This window comes from Denticeps clupeoides, chromosome 10 (assembly GCF_900700375.1).
Source record: "Denticeps clupeoides chromosome 10, fDenClu1.1, whole genome shotgun sequence".
Lineage (NCBI taxonomy): Eukaryota > Metazoa > Chordata > Actinopteri > Clupeiformes > Denticipitidae > Denticeps > Denticeps clupeoides.
In genome coordinates this window covers 9,444,739-9,461,002 of record NC_041716.1, presented here as the reverse complement: position 1 = coordinate 9,461,002, position 16,264 = coordinate 9,444,739, and the positions used below count along the sequence as shown (strand labels likewise).

Below are 16,264 nucleotides of genomic sequence, written 5' to 3'. Positions count from 1 at the left end.
TGGGTTAAATTTCACACACACTCCCACTCAGGCAGGCCGACCCACCATTTCCCTCATGTCCCTTAGATGTCTTGGCTTGTGATTAAGATGTGATGTATAATTGAGGACCGTTTGAACCAAGGGTTGTCACGACCGAATGTTTATCTGCTGAAAACAATCGGAGACGGTGGCTGAGACTGGGGGGGGGGGGGGACTAACCATTCCCAGACTCCCCTTTGATGGAGCCTGAAGAGAACAGCATGTTGGCTATTTATAAAACCATTCAACGTGGCGCCCCAATTCTCTCCCACACTGCAGACCTGCTGACGGCGCGTCCGCCACCAGGAGATGAGGAAGCGCAAAGGAACGGGGCGTGGAAGAGAGGAAAAAAGTAAGACAGAGAGAGAGAGAGAGAGAGAGAGAGAGAGAGAAATGGGGGTTAGGAGAGCTCACAGGTGGAGTGAACTGAGGAAATGAAGAAAGTGAGGGTCTCCTGGAGATGTGAGGGACGCAGAACTGGTGGATGTAGAGAGGCAGTAGCAAAGAAAGAAAGAAACATGGTTCTAAAAGTGTTATGATGACTCATTTCATGCTATGCCTGTGAAGCGCAGTTGAGTACAATGCCGGTTAGATCTTGCATGCTGTCCTTTCACAATGAGAGCTTTGATACACACACACACACACACACACACACACAATTGCGAAACACAATTCACACAAGCCTCTGACATATTTTCCTTAACAGGTGGCACGATATTATTAGCCGCATGTTGCATCACGCCTACTGACATACATGAAGCCCCGCCCTGAGCTTGACTTTGTAGGAAGAGAGGGACATTTTGGGTAATGGAAAGGAAGGGGGTTGATGGGATAGGGTTCTAGAAAGGCTGTACTAAAACACTAAAATAGTGACTTTGGTTTATTGGCTGTACCATTGCTGCATGCATGAAGTTTAACTTGACTAACTACTCTTTCTACACAGTGCCTTATTCTGTCCTCTTTGAAAATATGAAAATCATTCCTTGGCCGATGTTCCATGAAACAGACCTTAAGACTCCTGGGAGTCCTGGGTCACTGCATGAATACAGCCTGCTACAAGTGAATAGTAAAGAGGAGCTGTCCAAGGTGCTGAATCTTGGAGCATCTAGCTGTGTTTGTGTGTGTGTTCATATCCCGGTTCAAATGCCGAGCCACCAAGGTGCCACTGAGCAAAGCTCCGTCCCCACACACTGCTCCCTGGGTGCCTTTCATGGCTGCCCACTGCACACCAAGGGTGATGGTTAAAAGCAGACATGTTTTGTTGTGTCACCGTGTGCTGTGCTGCAGTGTTTCACAATGACAATCACTTCACTTTCACCAAAAAAAGAGAAATGGATCCTCATCCACGTATCTACACAACGGAGAAAATTATGCAACACCTTCAGTTACCATCTACCATGTACTCCAACGCTACCCACACACATGTGGTAGGTTGTAAAAAGTGTGCGGCAGTAAGATCACGGAAGGGTGCAGATGTTCTTAACAAACATGTCTGCTGCTGTGTGATCCACAGTCTCGTTCTCTGACACAGGGACATGAAATAGTAATACTTGAGACAGATATCTTGGTTACAAGCAAAGGCAGTAAAAGAAGTGACCTAGCTCAAAAAAAAAACAAGAGGGGATAAAATGAGAGAGACAATAGGGGAAAGAGAGTGGGCTTTGAAAGTAAACATGGGAGACAGAAAGCGTCCCAGTCCCAGTCCCAGTCATCCCCTGCGGGGAGAGGAGGTGCTAATTACTCGAGTTTTCCTCGCCCCTCGACGACACAGCAATACCCACACTGGAGACTTCCCACCCGGCCTTTTATGTGTAGTTCTAGAGACCCAACTGTTGCCCCTCCTAGACCACGGGCTGTGTAAAAAATTGTGATGTCTCACTTCAAACAGAATCGAGAGCAGCAATGATTTTTACCCTGCATCACAAGCAACGTTGGGCTGAGTCCGTTAATATTATCATATACCTCTGTAACAATGTGGCATAATATTATAGTAACTGAAACACCAATCTATGAGATCACATTTTTTTCTTATTATTATTATTGTGATGTACTACCTAATAAAGTTTAACAATGATTGAGGATGAGGGGAAAAACGCTCGGTTTGGCTCAGTCACAGACCCTGTTTGGGGGATGTGGGCATGGAAAATTGAGTAATTAAACATTGTTACTGTTTTTGTGTAACTTGGCCAGCAGGGATTATTTGGCCAAAAGGACCCATAGTGAGACTGTTAAAGTATAGCTATAAGGAAGATGCACCGAGTGAAGTGAAAAAGGTTCATTAGTCTTGGTGCACGTTGCCATGAATAAAGTGGCCATGAATTTGCATTGTTTACTAAATGCAGATGTACGACTATTGATGGCCACTTGCTGGGCCACAACACTCAGTTGGGTGCCCGTCTCGGTTGTTTTTCAGAAATTTTGCATCACATATGTGGAGCAAGAAGGAATGATGTTTAATTTAATGTTTCATCCATAATTGAAAAGCCCATTGGTTCACTGTCTGATCCAGCGAATATTCTTATCCAAAATCCCACCGTACAAGATTAAAATATTTAAAATAAGCCACAAAACTGTCCTTGAGCAAATTCTCTCCTTTTTTCTCTTCTCTTTTTTTGATTATTCACTCACACACAAGTGTTCTGGCATCATTTCCATTTCCACGGCTTTTTCCAAGTTACTGGCAAGGCCTTTGTTCTTGGATTGGCTGCTTAGCAGGACCCAGTGTTCAGTCGCTGGTGCCTTCACTCTCACACACCCACATTCGTCGGAGGCAGCGGCTGGGTGCACACTGGATTGTGGGTTCAGTAGTAGGGCTTGGCAGGAGCCCACCTTAAACCTCCTGCCTCAGAGGGCATCAGCGCATGTGCAGCCGGACTTCAGCCCCTCCAGCCCCGCTCAGATAATGCAGGGACGCCACAAAGAGGAGGGGATGAGACACGGCACTGGCTGAGAGAGAGAGAGAGAGAGAGAGAAGATGAAATGCAGGTCCTTCCTGATCTGAACACTTTCACACAGCATTGTGTTTGAAGGGCAATCCCTTCATTAGCATGCAGTGTGTGAAGAAGCATCAGTCTGGGTGTGAGTGTGCATCTGTGTGGGCATGTCTCTACATGTGTGTGTGGATGTCTATGCCTTTGGAAATCTGTGTATATCTGTGTAAGACTGTGTATTTACACTGTGTGTGTGTGTGTGTGTGTCTGTGTGTGTGTGTGTGTGTGTGTGTCACTATCTGAGAGAACAGAGGGATCAGGGATCTGCTGTCCTTGTACTTTTGCTCCCAGAGCTGCTGACAGATGAAAAGTGTTTCCTGCTGAAGCGCTGGTGGCACCGCTGGCCGATGGAGTGACAGACCTCCCCCGACTACAGCCTCTTACTTTTGTGTGCCTTCTAATCTCACAAACACATGCGCATTCTGTTTCTCTCTCTCTCTCTCTCTCTCTCTCTCTCACACACACACACACACACACACACACTCATCTCTTAAACACAGAAACCAAAGAAACGTCCAGAACAAAGGAGTATCTGTATACACCAGACAAAAAGCTGAACACTTTCAGTTCAAATTGTTGTTTTTATATTATAGAGATCAGTTTCAGTGGTTAGTACGGTGTCAGTTTTTTTTCTTAGTTCTCTCAAAGAATTTTCAACAGTAGTTATTAAAAGAGTCACCCTATCAAATCTTTTGATGTGAGGTGAGATGTGATAAAATGCTGTAATTCAAAATCATAGTTAAACACTTAAACACTTATGTTCTTGCGTAATTAATATTTACCACAGTTTCAGTTATCTTCATACCGCGAGCTGACGGGGGCAGGAAGCGCAGAGGCGGGACAAACTGGAAATAATGATTTATTAAACACGAATGAAAAAACACAACAAAAAACAACACTACTCATACATTGCACAGTCCACATAAAAATGTTGCAGCCCCGAATGGCTGCTCAGACGCGCCTTATAACCACCCTGCTGTCACGCAGATTGGTGCCAGGTCAGTCTCCAGCTGCACCCAATCGTGACGCCTGTTCTTTTCTCCGTATTTATAAATTCATTTCGTGAGATTCTAAACTCTAGTCGTGTTTTCATCTACTCCAGGTGAGATGTCAGAGTAAATGTCAATCATCATTGTGATATTTTTGTGCAAATTGGATGTCTTCAGTAATCTGTAGTTGTTCTGTAATCCAAATCCAAGACTTGGATCTAGATTTTACCATTTGTAATTTTTTTCCCATACACCATCATACATACAGTCACATGCAGTGAAATAATAAGAACATGCTTAATGCGCTAATATATTATTTATATAACATAAATGTAGCCAAGAGGAACAATTCTGTGTGAACATGGGAACAAGAAAGGGTCCATTATATTATTTCACTGTATCTGAAAAGAGGAATTACTCAGACGCTACCAACTTTCTTGTTTTCTTGCTTTGAAGACACAGGGAAAGTTTGACGATAGCCGCTGCTTTTATAATTGTTTTACACGTATAGTCTGTCAAAATTAAGTGGTTGCATCTCAGATCTAACCATTCCTTTGAAGCAGTGGTTGGTTGTGTGAAGTTGTGACAGTTAAAATAATCAGTGTTTGCAAGATTACTGCAAGAAATGTAATTCATTACAATTACAAGTTACCCTTTTAAAAATGTAATAGTAGTGTAACTATATATACAAGTAATGCAACTTATTACATTTGATTACTTTTTCTAAAGTATTAGCTAGCTTGTCAATTTATGGGCCTTGCTCCTGCACCAATCGGAATTCAGTCAGATCTTGCCGTAATCATAAGGTTGCCACTGAGCAAAGTACCATCTCCACACACTGCTCCCCGAACTCACCACACGCACCAGTGTTTCACAATGACAATCACTTCACTTTCAGCCATTCTTATTGCATTGTGGAGTGTCAAGGTGCTCAATGGGTTTCAGGGTTGATTTACAGCATTATCAGACGCCCTTATCCAGAGCGACTTACAATTAGTAGTTACAGGGACAACTTAGGGTTAAGTGTCTTGCTCAGGGATACAATGGTAGTAAGTGGGATTTGAACCTGGGTCTTCTGGTTCATTGGCGAGTGTGTTACCCACAATTACACCTCCAATTACAATTACAATAATTATTTTTTGTAATTCAGTTATGTAACACTGTAACCCCAACACTGGTAATAAGCAAGACTGAGAAGACACCTCTCATCAAATCAACAGCCTGGTTTGGAACTAAACCTGGTGCTTAATCTCCTCTGACATCCACATGCATTATTACACACCTGACCTTTCTGTGACCTTCTGACCTTTCAGGTACATTCACGCCCTCTACCTGGGCGTGCAGAGCCGTTGGCATGGTAACCTGGTGCACCGTCACTTCTACTGGCGGCTGATGTTTGAGAACGCAGACATCAACATGCTCCGTCTGCTGGAGGCCTTCCTCAAGAGCGCCCCCCAGCTGGTGCTGCAGCTTAGCATCATGATCCACGGCAACCAGATCCTTCCCCTGCAGGGTGAGTTTCCACCCCACTGGCCACATTGTATTGTTACGATACATTACATTACCTTGTTACATTATATTAGATTGTTGCATTACCTTGTTACATTGTGTTACATTGTGTTACATTGTTACATTGTTACATTACACTATTACATTGTTATATTGTTATGTCATGTCAGATTGTTATTACATGTGATTATATGTTCAATTGTTATATTATTTTATTCTGTTCCATTTGTTCAACAGACCATTTCTGATTAGTTTATCAGATGTTCTCTTAGATTTTTTTATTGTTGACATTTGCAACATAATTAGTATTCCAACAACAGCTTGTTAAAGCAGTAATGAAAAGATTTAAACCTGAAGTGCAGACTGCATTCCATCTCTCTTTGCTCCCTCTCCCCAGTGGCTGTGAGTGTGTCTAGCAGGTCAGTGTGTACGGGTGTGGTAGAGGGCAAGTGTGGGTGGTGCGCTGCACACTAAAGCAGAGCTGAGGAGAGCATCTCAGAAGTGTCACCTTTTGTTTTCAAACCACGCCTTCTCAGCCTGGGCTCTTTATTAAGATAAAAATCCAAGACTATGTGTTCTTGGATCTATACAAAGATGTAAGTAAAGACTAAGAGAGGTACATAGAGGTAGATTTACATATCCTACCATATCCACACACACAAACACACACACACACATGTGTATGTATGTGTGTATGTGACTTCTCCATACATACACAAATCTCACTTAAACATTTCACCCTTTCACACAGATACACACACTTAAATTTTCACATACTTTCTGAGACACACATCTGAGTTTGTATTACATGCATTAATACACACTCATATACACACAATGGAGGTTACATACATATACACCTACCTGGATACACATCAGTACATAACTCATGCAGAAGTTATTTGAACACACACATGCAATGCACACACCAGATTGAAATTTTATTCCATTTTGCCTCTCACACACATACACACACACACACAGATGAGATCCTTTTATCATTAATCACAGCTCAGACTTATCAGGAATCACATGATTCCCGGTTTAGTTACAGCCCATCGTGTGCGGATTAAGTCCTGAGCTGTGCCCCCCTCTTCCTCTCTGTTCAGCTTTCTCGCAGGTTGGTCAGGACGCTCTTTAATTTGTCACTTCTAATCATCTGAATTCATATCCATCCCCCAGCCCGTTCGTTTTAAAAACCTCCTCTGATCTGAGCTCTTTATGGCAGTGCTGTGCGTGTGTTGCTCAGTGTGTAATGTTTGATTTAATTAAGATTAGTGAGCCATTTTCTCACCCCCCCAACAGAGCAGGGTGGCTGATGGAGAAGGAGAGGAATATAGGAACAGACACTGGCAAAAATGTTGACTAGCGCTTTCAGTTAATTAAGATTTCTCTTAATCGCCAGCTCATCTTAATGCTCTTCAGGGAGGGGGAGAGTCTTTGATTGGCAACTGGCAATGGTGTTGGGGCACACAGGCATACCAGTGGCAGGTTAAATAAATGACACTAGTGGTTTTCATGTAATTAAACCATTGAATCATCTACCATGGAAAAACAAGGGGTTTTTATTGGCTGGTGATACTGTGGAAGATGTTAAAGGTTCCACAGAATGAAATATACAGACCTGCCACACTGTAAACACCAAACACAGTTATCTCCTTTTCCAAAACAGAGGTCCAGTTGTATTAAGCATGGGGGATGAGTGGTTAAATTGGCTGATTTCAAAATCTAAATTGAATAATACATTGTATTATACACTGCTCAAAAAAATTAAGGGAACACTTGAACAAACTAATGTAACTCCAAGTCAATCACATTTCTGTCCTCTTAGGAAGCAACACTGATTGACAATCAATTTCACATTATGTTGTGCAAATGGAATAGACAACAGGTGGAACTTATAGGCGATTAGCAAGACATCCCCAATAAAGGCGTGGTTCTGCAGGTGGTGACCACAGACCACTTCTCAGTTCCTGGCTGATATTTTGGTCACTTTTGAATGCTGGCGGTGCTTTCGCTCTAGTGGTAGCATGAGTCTTCAACCCACACAAGTGGCTCAGGTAGTGCAGCTCATCCAGGATGGCACATCAATGCGAGCTGTGGCAAGAAGGTTTGCTGTGTCTGTCAGCGTAGTGTCCAGAGCATGGAGGCACTACCAGGAGACAGGCCGGTACATCAGAAGATGTGGAGGAGGCCGTAGGAGGGCAACAATACAGCAGTAGGACCATTACCTGCGCCGTTGTGCAAGGAGGAACAGGAAGAGCACTGCCAGAGCCCTGCAAAATGACCTCCAGCAAGCCACATGTGTCTTTATGCATGTGTCTGCTTAAATGGTCAGAAACAGACTCCATGAGGGCCCTACGTCCACATGTGGGGGTTTTACTTACTCCAAGAACACAAAGATTGGCAAATTCACCAATGGTGCCTGTGCTCTGCACAGATGAAAGCACATGTGACAGACGTGACAGTCTGGAGATGCCGTGGACAGTGACCAGTTTGGCAGTGGGTCAGTAATTTTGTGGCATTTTTTGGGGGTCGCCACACAGCCCTCCATGTGCTCGCCAGAGATAGCTCGACTGCCATTAGGTACCATAATGAGATCCTCAGACCCCTTGTGAGACCATATGCTGGTGTGGTTGTACCTGTGTTCCTCCTAATGCAAGACGATGCTAGACCTCATGTGGCTGGAGTGTGTCAGAAGTTCTTGCAAGATAAAGCCATTGATTCTGTGGACTGGCCCATTCCCCAGACCTGAATCACAATTGAGCACATCTGGGACATCAACCAATGGCAAGTTGCACCACAGACCTTTCAGGAGTTGATGGATGCTTTGGTATAAGTCAGGGAGGAGATCCCTCAGGAGGGAGGTGATACAGGCACGTGGAGACCACACACACTATTGAGCCTCATTTTGACTTGTTTTAACGACATTACATCAAAGTTGGATCAGCCTGTAGTGTCTTTTTACACATTCATTTTGAGTGTCGCTCCAAATCATACATGGACAACAACTTTTTTGTTTAATACAATACTAATACTTTCTTTTGTTGTGTGTGCAGTAGGAAAAACAACACAAATGGAAGGAACATAAATGATGGAAGGAACATATTTAGTAGAAGCACCATTTTCTCCCAACATACTTTGAATTGAGGCCAAAATCTCATCAGACCTGAGAATCTTATTTCCCACCATCTTGGAGTCCTTCAGGTGTTTTTTAGCAAACTCCATGTGGGCTTTCAAGTGTCTTGGACTGAGGCGAGGCATTTGTCAGGCCACTTTGCCATAAAGCCCCGACTGGTGGAGGGCGGCAGTGATGGTTGTCTCTCTACAACTTAGTCCCATCTCCCGACTCAGCCACAGTGACCTTCTCCCCCGATAGCTCAGTTTGGCCGGATGGCCAGCTCTAGGAAGGGTTCTAGTCATCTCAAACACCTTCCATTTAAGGATTATGGAGGCCATTGTGCTCTTAGGCACCTTAAGTGCAGCATAAATCTTTTTGTAACCTTGGCCAGATCTGTGCCTCACCACAATTCTGTCTCTGAGCTCCTCAGGCAGTTTATTTGACTTCATGATTCTCTGTTGCTCTGACGTGCATTGTGAGCTTTAGGGTCTTATATAGACAGGGGTGTGGCTTCCTAATCAAGTCCAACCAGCATAATCAAACACAGCTGGACTCAGGGGGCAGTGGTGGCCTAAGGAAGTGGCCCCGTAATCAGAAGGTTGCTGGTTCGAATCCCGATCTGCCAAGGTGCCACTGAGGTGCCACTTAGCAAGGCACCGTCCCCACACACTGCTCCCCAGGCGCCTGTCACGGCTGCCCACTGCTCACCAAGGGTGATGGTTAAAGGCAGAGGACACATTTCCTTGTGTCACCGTGTGCTGTGCTGCAGTGTTTCACAATGACAATCACTTCACTTTCACTTTAAATGAAGGTGCAGAACCGTCTCAAGGATGATCAGAAGAAATGAACAGCACCTGAGTTAAATATATGTGTGTCACAGCAAAGGGTCTGATGGACCATGTGATATTTCAGTTTTTCTTGGTTAATAAATCTGCAAAAGTGTCAACAATTCTGTGTTTTGTCAATATTTGTCAATATGGTTTGTTGTGTGTACATTAAGCCCATTGAGACATACCATATGTGATTATGGGCTATATAAGAAATAAATGTTGTTGTTGTAATGAGGAAAAAATGAACTTAAATGGTTTTAATGGCTGTAATATTACAAAGAGTGAAAAATGTAAGGGGCTCTGCATACTTTCTGTACCCACTGAAGTTTATTATCTCAGCCTAATGTTATGAATTGTGGGTAAAGTCCCAGGCTTTGCTTTCCTCTCCCAGCTTTTGTCCTCTATGGCACCAAGGCCGAAGCTCAGCCCTGTGTTTGAGCTGGGTTCTGAAGAGCAGAGCAATCTGGGTGATTTCATTCACACAGAACAAAGCCAATCTGCAGGGTCTCTCCCTGAGTAAACAGCCAAGCTTTGAAACGCATTAAAGAGCTGATCCCATTGATAATATCAGACCTCGGGAGATAGGGGCCATATCTGTCTCACACTTGTGGTCAAATACACTTTCTCACTCATTTGTTATGCTTTCTTATCAAACACATCAAATCAAACATCCAAAATGATTTATCATCTGTCTCCCATTTTCTGAACACACCCTCGCACACGTGTGTGCAGGAAGCTCGCTTCCAGGCAGTATCTGTGCGTGTCCTTTGGGACATTATCTCAGTAGGGCCAAAGCTTCTGTTGTAAATGTATCTTGATGTGACGGCGATTCTCATTTTAATTTGCCGATGGGAGAATATTGATAATATCACACTGGGCGCACCGCAGGAGTCCAGAGACGTCATTCCCAGCATGAGTTAGTCATTTGCCAAATGTTAATAATTCAGTTGCACGTCCGAGTGGTAATTAATCGTTTCGGATCTAATGAAAAAATGAGTTTGTACTCATTTCATGGCTTTGTTTGGAGGGATTGTAGAATTCCTTAATGAGCTTTAAAGTGCAATGCTGATTATTAAGCAGAAAAAGAAATTGAGCTTGTGCATATATGTTATAGCATTGTGCATATAGTATTAACTTCTACATGTTGTCTAGAAGTATTTATTTTAAAATTTAAATTAAATCAAATGAAATTAAATTAAATGAAATTAAAATAAATAGTGTGTTTGTGTGTGTGTGTGTGTGTGTGTGTGTGTGTGCGCGTGTGTGTGAAGGTGAAGAAATGCCACGGACCTCGCCTTCGTTCATTTTTATCATGTTATGTGCTAGCACTGCGCCAATTCAATTCCGTCCCTTCGTCTTGATTCATTCCCTCTTTCATCTCTTCTCTCTTTCATGTCTTCTTTTTCTCCTTCATCATCCAGTTCCTCTGCTAGCTCCATCATTCATGCCCCCTTCACTTCTCAATGCTCTATCCCATCTTTCTTGCCTTCATGCTCCTCTTTGCTCTTCATCTTTTCCTTATATTCTCAATTTTTCCTCACAGTTTCCCTCCATTTCCCTCTCTATCCTCTCCTGCTCACTCACCTCTGTTCCCTTCAGTCTTCTTCCACTTCAGCTCCTTAGCCATAAATTTTTCACACTCTTCCTCTGGCTATTCTTTTGTAGTACTGGTATTGGTTAGTGCTGGGCCTTAAATTGAAATTGTTATTTGTAATATTTTGGGTTATTATACCTTTCATTAATAATAGAAATGGTTTATTGTGTTTACTATCAATATTGATGGACTTATTTGACATTTTGCTATTTAGTAACTTAAATAGCAATTATATATACTTTTTAGGGCTCTATGTGTTCAATAGAGACTTTTCTTAACTTGCCTTCACTCTCTCTCTCTATCGCACTCTCTAGGTCTCTCAGCCTCAGCATCTCTGGTCTCTCTAGCCTGGATGATTGCTTCTTACCAGAAGGTTCTGCGGGACTCACGCGATGACAAGCTGCCCATGTCATACAAGGCAGTGATCGTTCAGATGCTGTGGCACCTCTTCACCATCGGGGCACGCACCATCGCCTTCGCCCTCTTCGCCTCCGTCTTCCAGCTCTATTTTGGCATCTTCATCGTGGCTCACTGGTGCGCCATGACTTTCTGGATCATCCAGGGAGAGACAGACTTCTGCATGTCCAAATGGGAGGAGATCATCTACAACATGGTGGTGGGCATCATCTACATTTTCTGCTGGTTCAACGTGAAGGAGGGCCGCGCCCGTCTCCGGCTGGGCGTCTACTATTGTGTGACACTGGCTGAAAATGTGGCTCTGACGGCAGCCTGGTATCTCCACCGTGGCCCACAAACCTCTGATTTCTACGCACTTATCATCGTGTGTGTGGTGGTGTGCAGCTACGCCTTGGGCACCTTCTTCATGTTTGTGTACTACTGCCTGCTTCACCCAGATGGACCTGTGCTGGGCACCCAGTGGAGCTGTGTGGAGGAGGGCATGGGGGTGATTGGGCTGGCCACATCTGACCTGGCTGGCACACCCATTTCCCAGCAGGATGTAGTGGTTAGCCCACCCAGGACCCTGCAGAGGACTAGGGAACCAGACAGGGACAGGGCAGAGCCAGGGGCAGGGGACAGGGACAGCAGCCTGCCTGTTTTCCAAGTACGGCCCCCAAGCGCACCCCCAGTCCCCTCTCCCCGCACTCCAAGGACTGAAGGACCAGTGATCCGTATTGATCTGCCAAGGAAGCGGTACCCAGCCTGGGACGCCCACTTCATCGACCGCAGACTGCGCAAAACCATCCTGGTGCTGGAGAACACGTCGCCGGTCACGCCGCGCATCCAGTACCGCAGCCTCAGCCATGCCAAGGAGGTGACCGAGTATGAGACCTCGGTGTAGCTCAAACAACCAGACCATTGGGGATATACCCCCTAGAAACAGGAGAGGCACCCTGATGCAGAGCGGAACACTGAGGGATGCTGGGAAACGGAGTCTGTCTCTACGGGTGCTACAGCCTTCTCTGCACTCCTGTGTCGAACTTGTGCATGTGAAGGTGATGGTATTTGCATTGTGTGCAACTGATGCCAAGGCAACTCTGCTGTGTACTGCAGCGCTCCCACCGCAACAACAGGGACAAAAAGTGGGAGGGTCTTACGGGTTATAGATCAGCCAATGACGTCAGATTAAAGACATGCAGTAAAAAAAAGTATGGCAGATTATGAGATTATGAACATGCAAACATGATGATGATGACAACTGTGTCATATTCTGGAAGAACAATGCCTTTGGTTTTAAACCTCAGTGTTAAAGTGACATGAAAACAATAACAGTTGTGTGTCAGTTTGCTTCTGTGAATGGTAAAGATTTAGCAAATGTCAATCATCCATTTCTTAAGGAGTTTAATTTATTTTTACTCATGGATTGATTTACTATTAGATTATTTTTACTAAGATGTAAACCATGTTTTTTATAAAATTAAGATATGATCATTCATATATATATACACACACACACACACATATATACATACATACATATATACATATGATGTTTTGTTATATGTATATATTAGATTGGCACCCGTGGTGAGTGAGTGTGTCCTTGGGTTGTGCATTTGTTTGATGGTCATGCTGCTTTGTTTAAACAGTAAAGAAAAAGGGCAGAAACTTGAGAAAAAAATACAATATGAAGCTGTGATCAAAATGTAGTTGGAAAAAATCATAGTAAAGTCGGCTGAGACAACAGCCTTTAAACCTGCAGGATCTGTGTTTTTTTGTCTCTCTTAAGTGGACAATATTTTAAGCCTTACCTGATTGAATATAAGATTTTGCCATTATTTTTTCAGTGACGCTGATAGCTGCAGTTTTTTTTGTCAAAGACAGGAGCCAATGAGGTCAGATAAAAGACCCAGGGCAGCAAAAGGTGAACAAATGAGCATTATGATGTTGACCAAATGACTGTTTAATAAATGCAAAAATCCTTTTTTATTTCATGTCACATCTCTTACTGAGTGCTTATAGCTCTCTTGAACTGAGAAGCTTACAAATATCAATATTTCACAGAACTGCAGGCATCAGCGTAGCAGTGGTGTCAGCGACCTCAAATGATGGAAAATTTGATTTGAATCAGTTCAGGGTTGAAGAGTCACCTTTACCCAGTGTTACTTTAACCAGCAGTTTCCCGTCTCATCCGTTTACCGGTAGTCACTACAAAAATTACTTCCCCTTTTTAAAAAATATGCATTCTCACTCATTCATGCATAGTCGCATACTCTAATATCCGGGGGGGGGGTGCTTTTGTTCTTTTGAAGCCACATTTTTTTTTCCATGTTCTCTAATTACCCTGAAGAACTGCTGTTAAATATGAAAGACGGCAGCAGGTGCGGAACCGACGATGGCGCTTTAATGGCTGCGGCACATTCTGCAGGAACAAAAAAACTGAACAAACCGCAATAGCTGCGCTCCGTTCTGATCATACGTCTGGACCCAGATCCTCCCACCAGCTCAAGCGACACTTTCAAACACAGGCCAGGATGATGTTCGGTGTGACACCAAGCAGGATGGATTCGGGCAAGTGGGTTGTTCAGTGGGCGCCTGTTGCATGGGCTTCTGGATGGAACGTCTTTTGTGTGCACCGCAACCTCTGATTCTTCTCAGAGAGAGAGTGCCTGTCCGTGTCTGTCTGTGTTCTTATCACCTGAAATGCTGTTTGTTTGACCCCAATTCCAGCCATCCTTCACCCTAATTTTCTCCCCGTTTTAAGGCAAAATCTACTCAATTACAACTCCAGCGTTGAGACGCTCACTCGGGGGGGCGCAGCCCCAACGAACGGGGCCGTGCTGGCGCACTGTGGGTCTTTTGAGGACTCTACACTTTGATATTCCCCAGTCTGGGGAAGCAAGCGGCAGAAAGGGGGTGTTTTTTTCAGCAGCACACAGGGAGGGGGAGGCTAATTGACTCTGACACCGTTCTTGCTTTTAAGCCGATTCAGTGTCCGAGTGCTGGGTGCCATACGCTCCCAGTCCCCGCATAGTCGGCAGCATTGGAATCTCTGTGGCCTCAGAGGGGCAGTGGGGGGAATGCACGGCCTTATTTTTATTCAGTTCATTTCTAAATATGTAACAAGTTAAAATAACTTAACACAACTCAGCTGCATCTTGCCTTACTTCCTATGACGAAGAGGGGAAATTCATCCTAACCAGAGACCATCCGTAAATAAAGGTTTGTGTCTGTGGATGCGTCTCTTTATCAGGCGCACAGAGAGCGGAAATCGGGTGCAACCAGATGAAATTGTTAAATGCACATTGCAGTGTGTCTTTTGGCGCATCATCTAAAATAGGGATGTTTTTTTTTTTTTTTTTTTAAGTTGTCAGATTAAATTGTGAAAACTTAAGGAATTTTGACTAAATTTGACCTTATTTACTTTTTATCTACTCTCTGTGGGCCGTTTTATTATTAATAAAATAAAGAAAAAAGACCAGATCATCTCTATTTCACTCCATGTCTTAGCCTCTTTCCCACGTCTGTCTCTTATCATCGTTTTAAATACGCATTTTAACTATCTTAAGCCTTAATTTGTTGCAAAATAGACTGACATTAGGCAGCAGTCTTTTTATCATCAGAGCCCCTGCCTCTAAATGCGTAACATCAACGTCCTCACCAAGTCCTCGGAGGACCTTTTGTCTGCCCGCCGCTCCTCTCCAGCGTGAGCGGTGGGTGTCGAACGGCAGCTCGGATCTGCAGTGTGCCGCTCCCAGCGTGCCCCTCACCCTCATTACTCCTCGACTGTCTGGCCACCTCCACACCAGCGCCATTACAGCCACGACTGAAAGAAACGGACGCTCTAGGACAAATGTCCCGTCTCATCCTTCTCGGCTGTTGCTGTGGTAACTGGCGGATCATTAGGCCAGAGAGCCTGTGTTTTCTCTGTGGAGTGGCTGCCAGAGGAATGGTGCTGCACCTCTGGGATGTGACCTGTCATTAGTTCCACTTGGGCTCCCCACTCGGCACAAAAACACGGGGTCAGCAGTGGTTCGAGACCAGAGGGAGAAACATACACACGCAACATGTTCTCTTCCACCTAATTTTTTTTCACATAATTTCAGCGGTCATTGCCGCAAAGAAGTTTAATTAATAAAACCTCTAAAGAACCAAAGCCGACAATGTAAAAAAAACAAATTATGAGGAAAAGCTTGAGATGAGCCCAGTGTGCTGCTATCAGAGCAGCACCCATTTAATTTACTTCCATCCACCCATGCCTTCCTCCTTTTAGTGGATGAATGGGCTTTAGAAGAACACTTGCAGGAAACTCCATGGGTTATGTATGAACGATTATGGCAGTGAGGGGGAAAAATGGGTCCATATTGAATTCACATTCATCACTTTAACTGCAATCATGGGGTCTGTAATTAGCCTCTGAGCTATGATTGTTTTTTCTTTCCACCCTTCAGGTGATCATATATCTTCGTAGACGGTGTGGCAAAACTGCATTAATAAACAATTTTTAACACACGCCATGTACATGCATAATGTGTTTTGTAGAATGTTCGTGGGACGACACTTATATGTGAGTGCCACTCCCCTATCAGGCTACAGGCCTGGTTTCACGCTGCCCTCTAGTGGCTGAAAGTAAAAACAACATCTATTTTATTTTAATGTATCCCTTATGGTAATTTTGGTTTATCAAATATGAACTTGAAATTTTCACAGAATTACAATTACAAACCCCCTGGAAGGATGGAAGGATGTCATTTGTAATGTGCATGTGTGTTGTATGTGGGTATGTGTTATCAGTGCTAAGAAAAGGGACTCCA

At 43.9% G+C, this 16,264-nt stretch overlaps 1 protein-coding gene across 1 annotated transcript in view; it reads left to right on the top strand.

Annotated features, from left to right (window-relative positions):
• The window catches only part of xkr7b (XK, Kell blood group complex subunit-related family, member 7b), a 66,565-nt gene extending 53,356 nt beyond the window's left edge, over window positions 1–13,209 (top strand). The window contains exons 2-3 of the mRNA XM_028994765.1: window positions 5,311–5,510; window positions 11,366–13,209. Coding sequence (XP_028850598.1) covers window positions 5,311–5,510; window positions 11,366–12,351 — 1,186 coding nt within the window. The 3' untranslated portion in view covers window positions 12,352–13,209. The remainder of the gene's footprint in view (window positions 1–5,310; window positions 5,511–11,365) is intronic.
• Window positions 13,210–16,264: the final 3,055 nt, after the last annotated feature.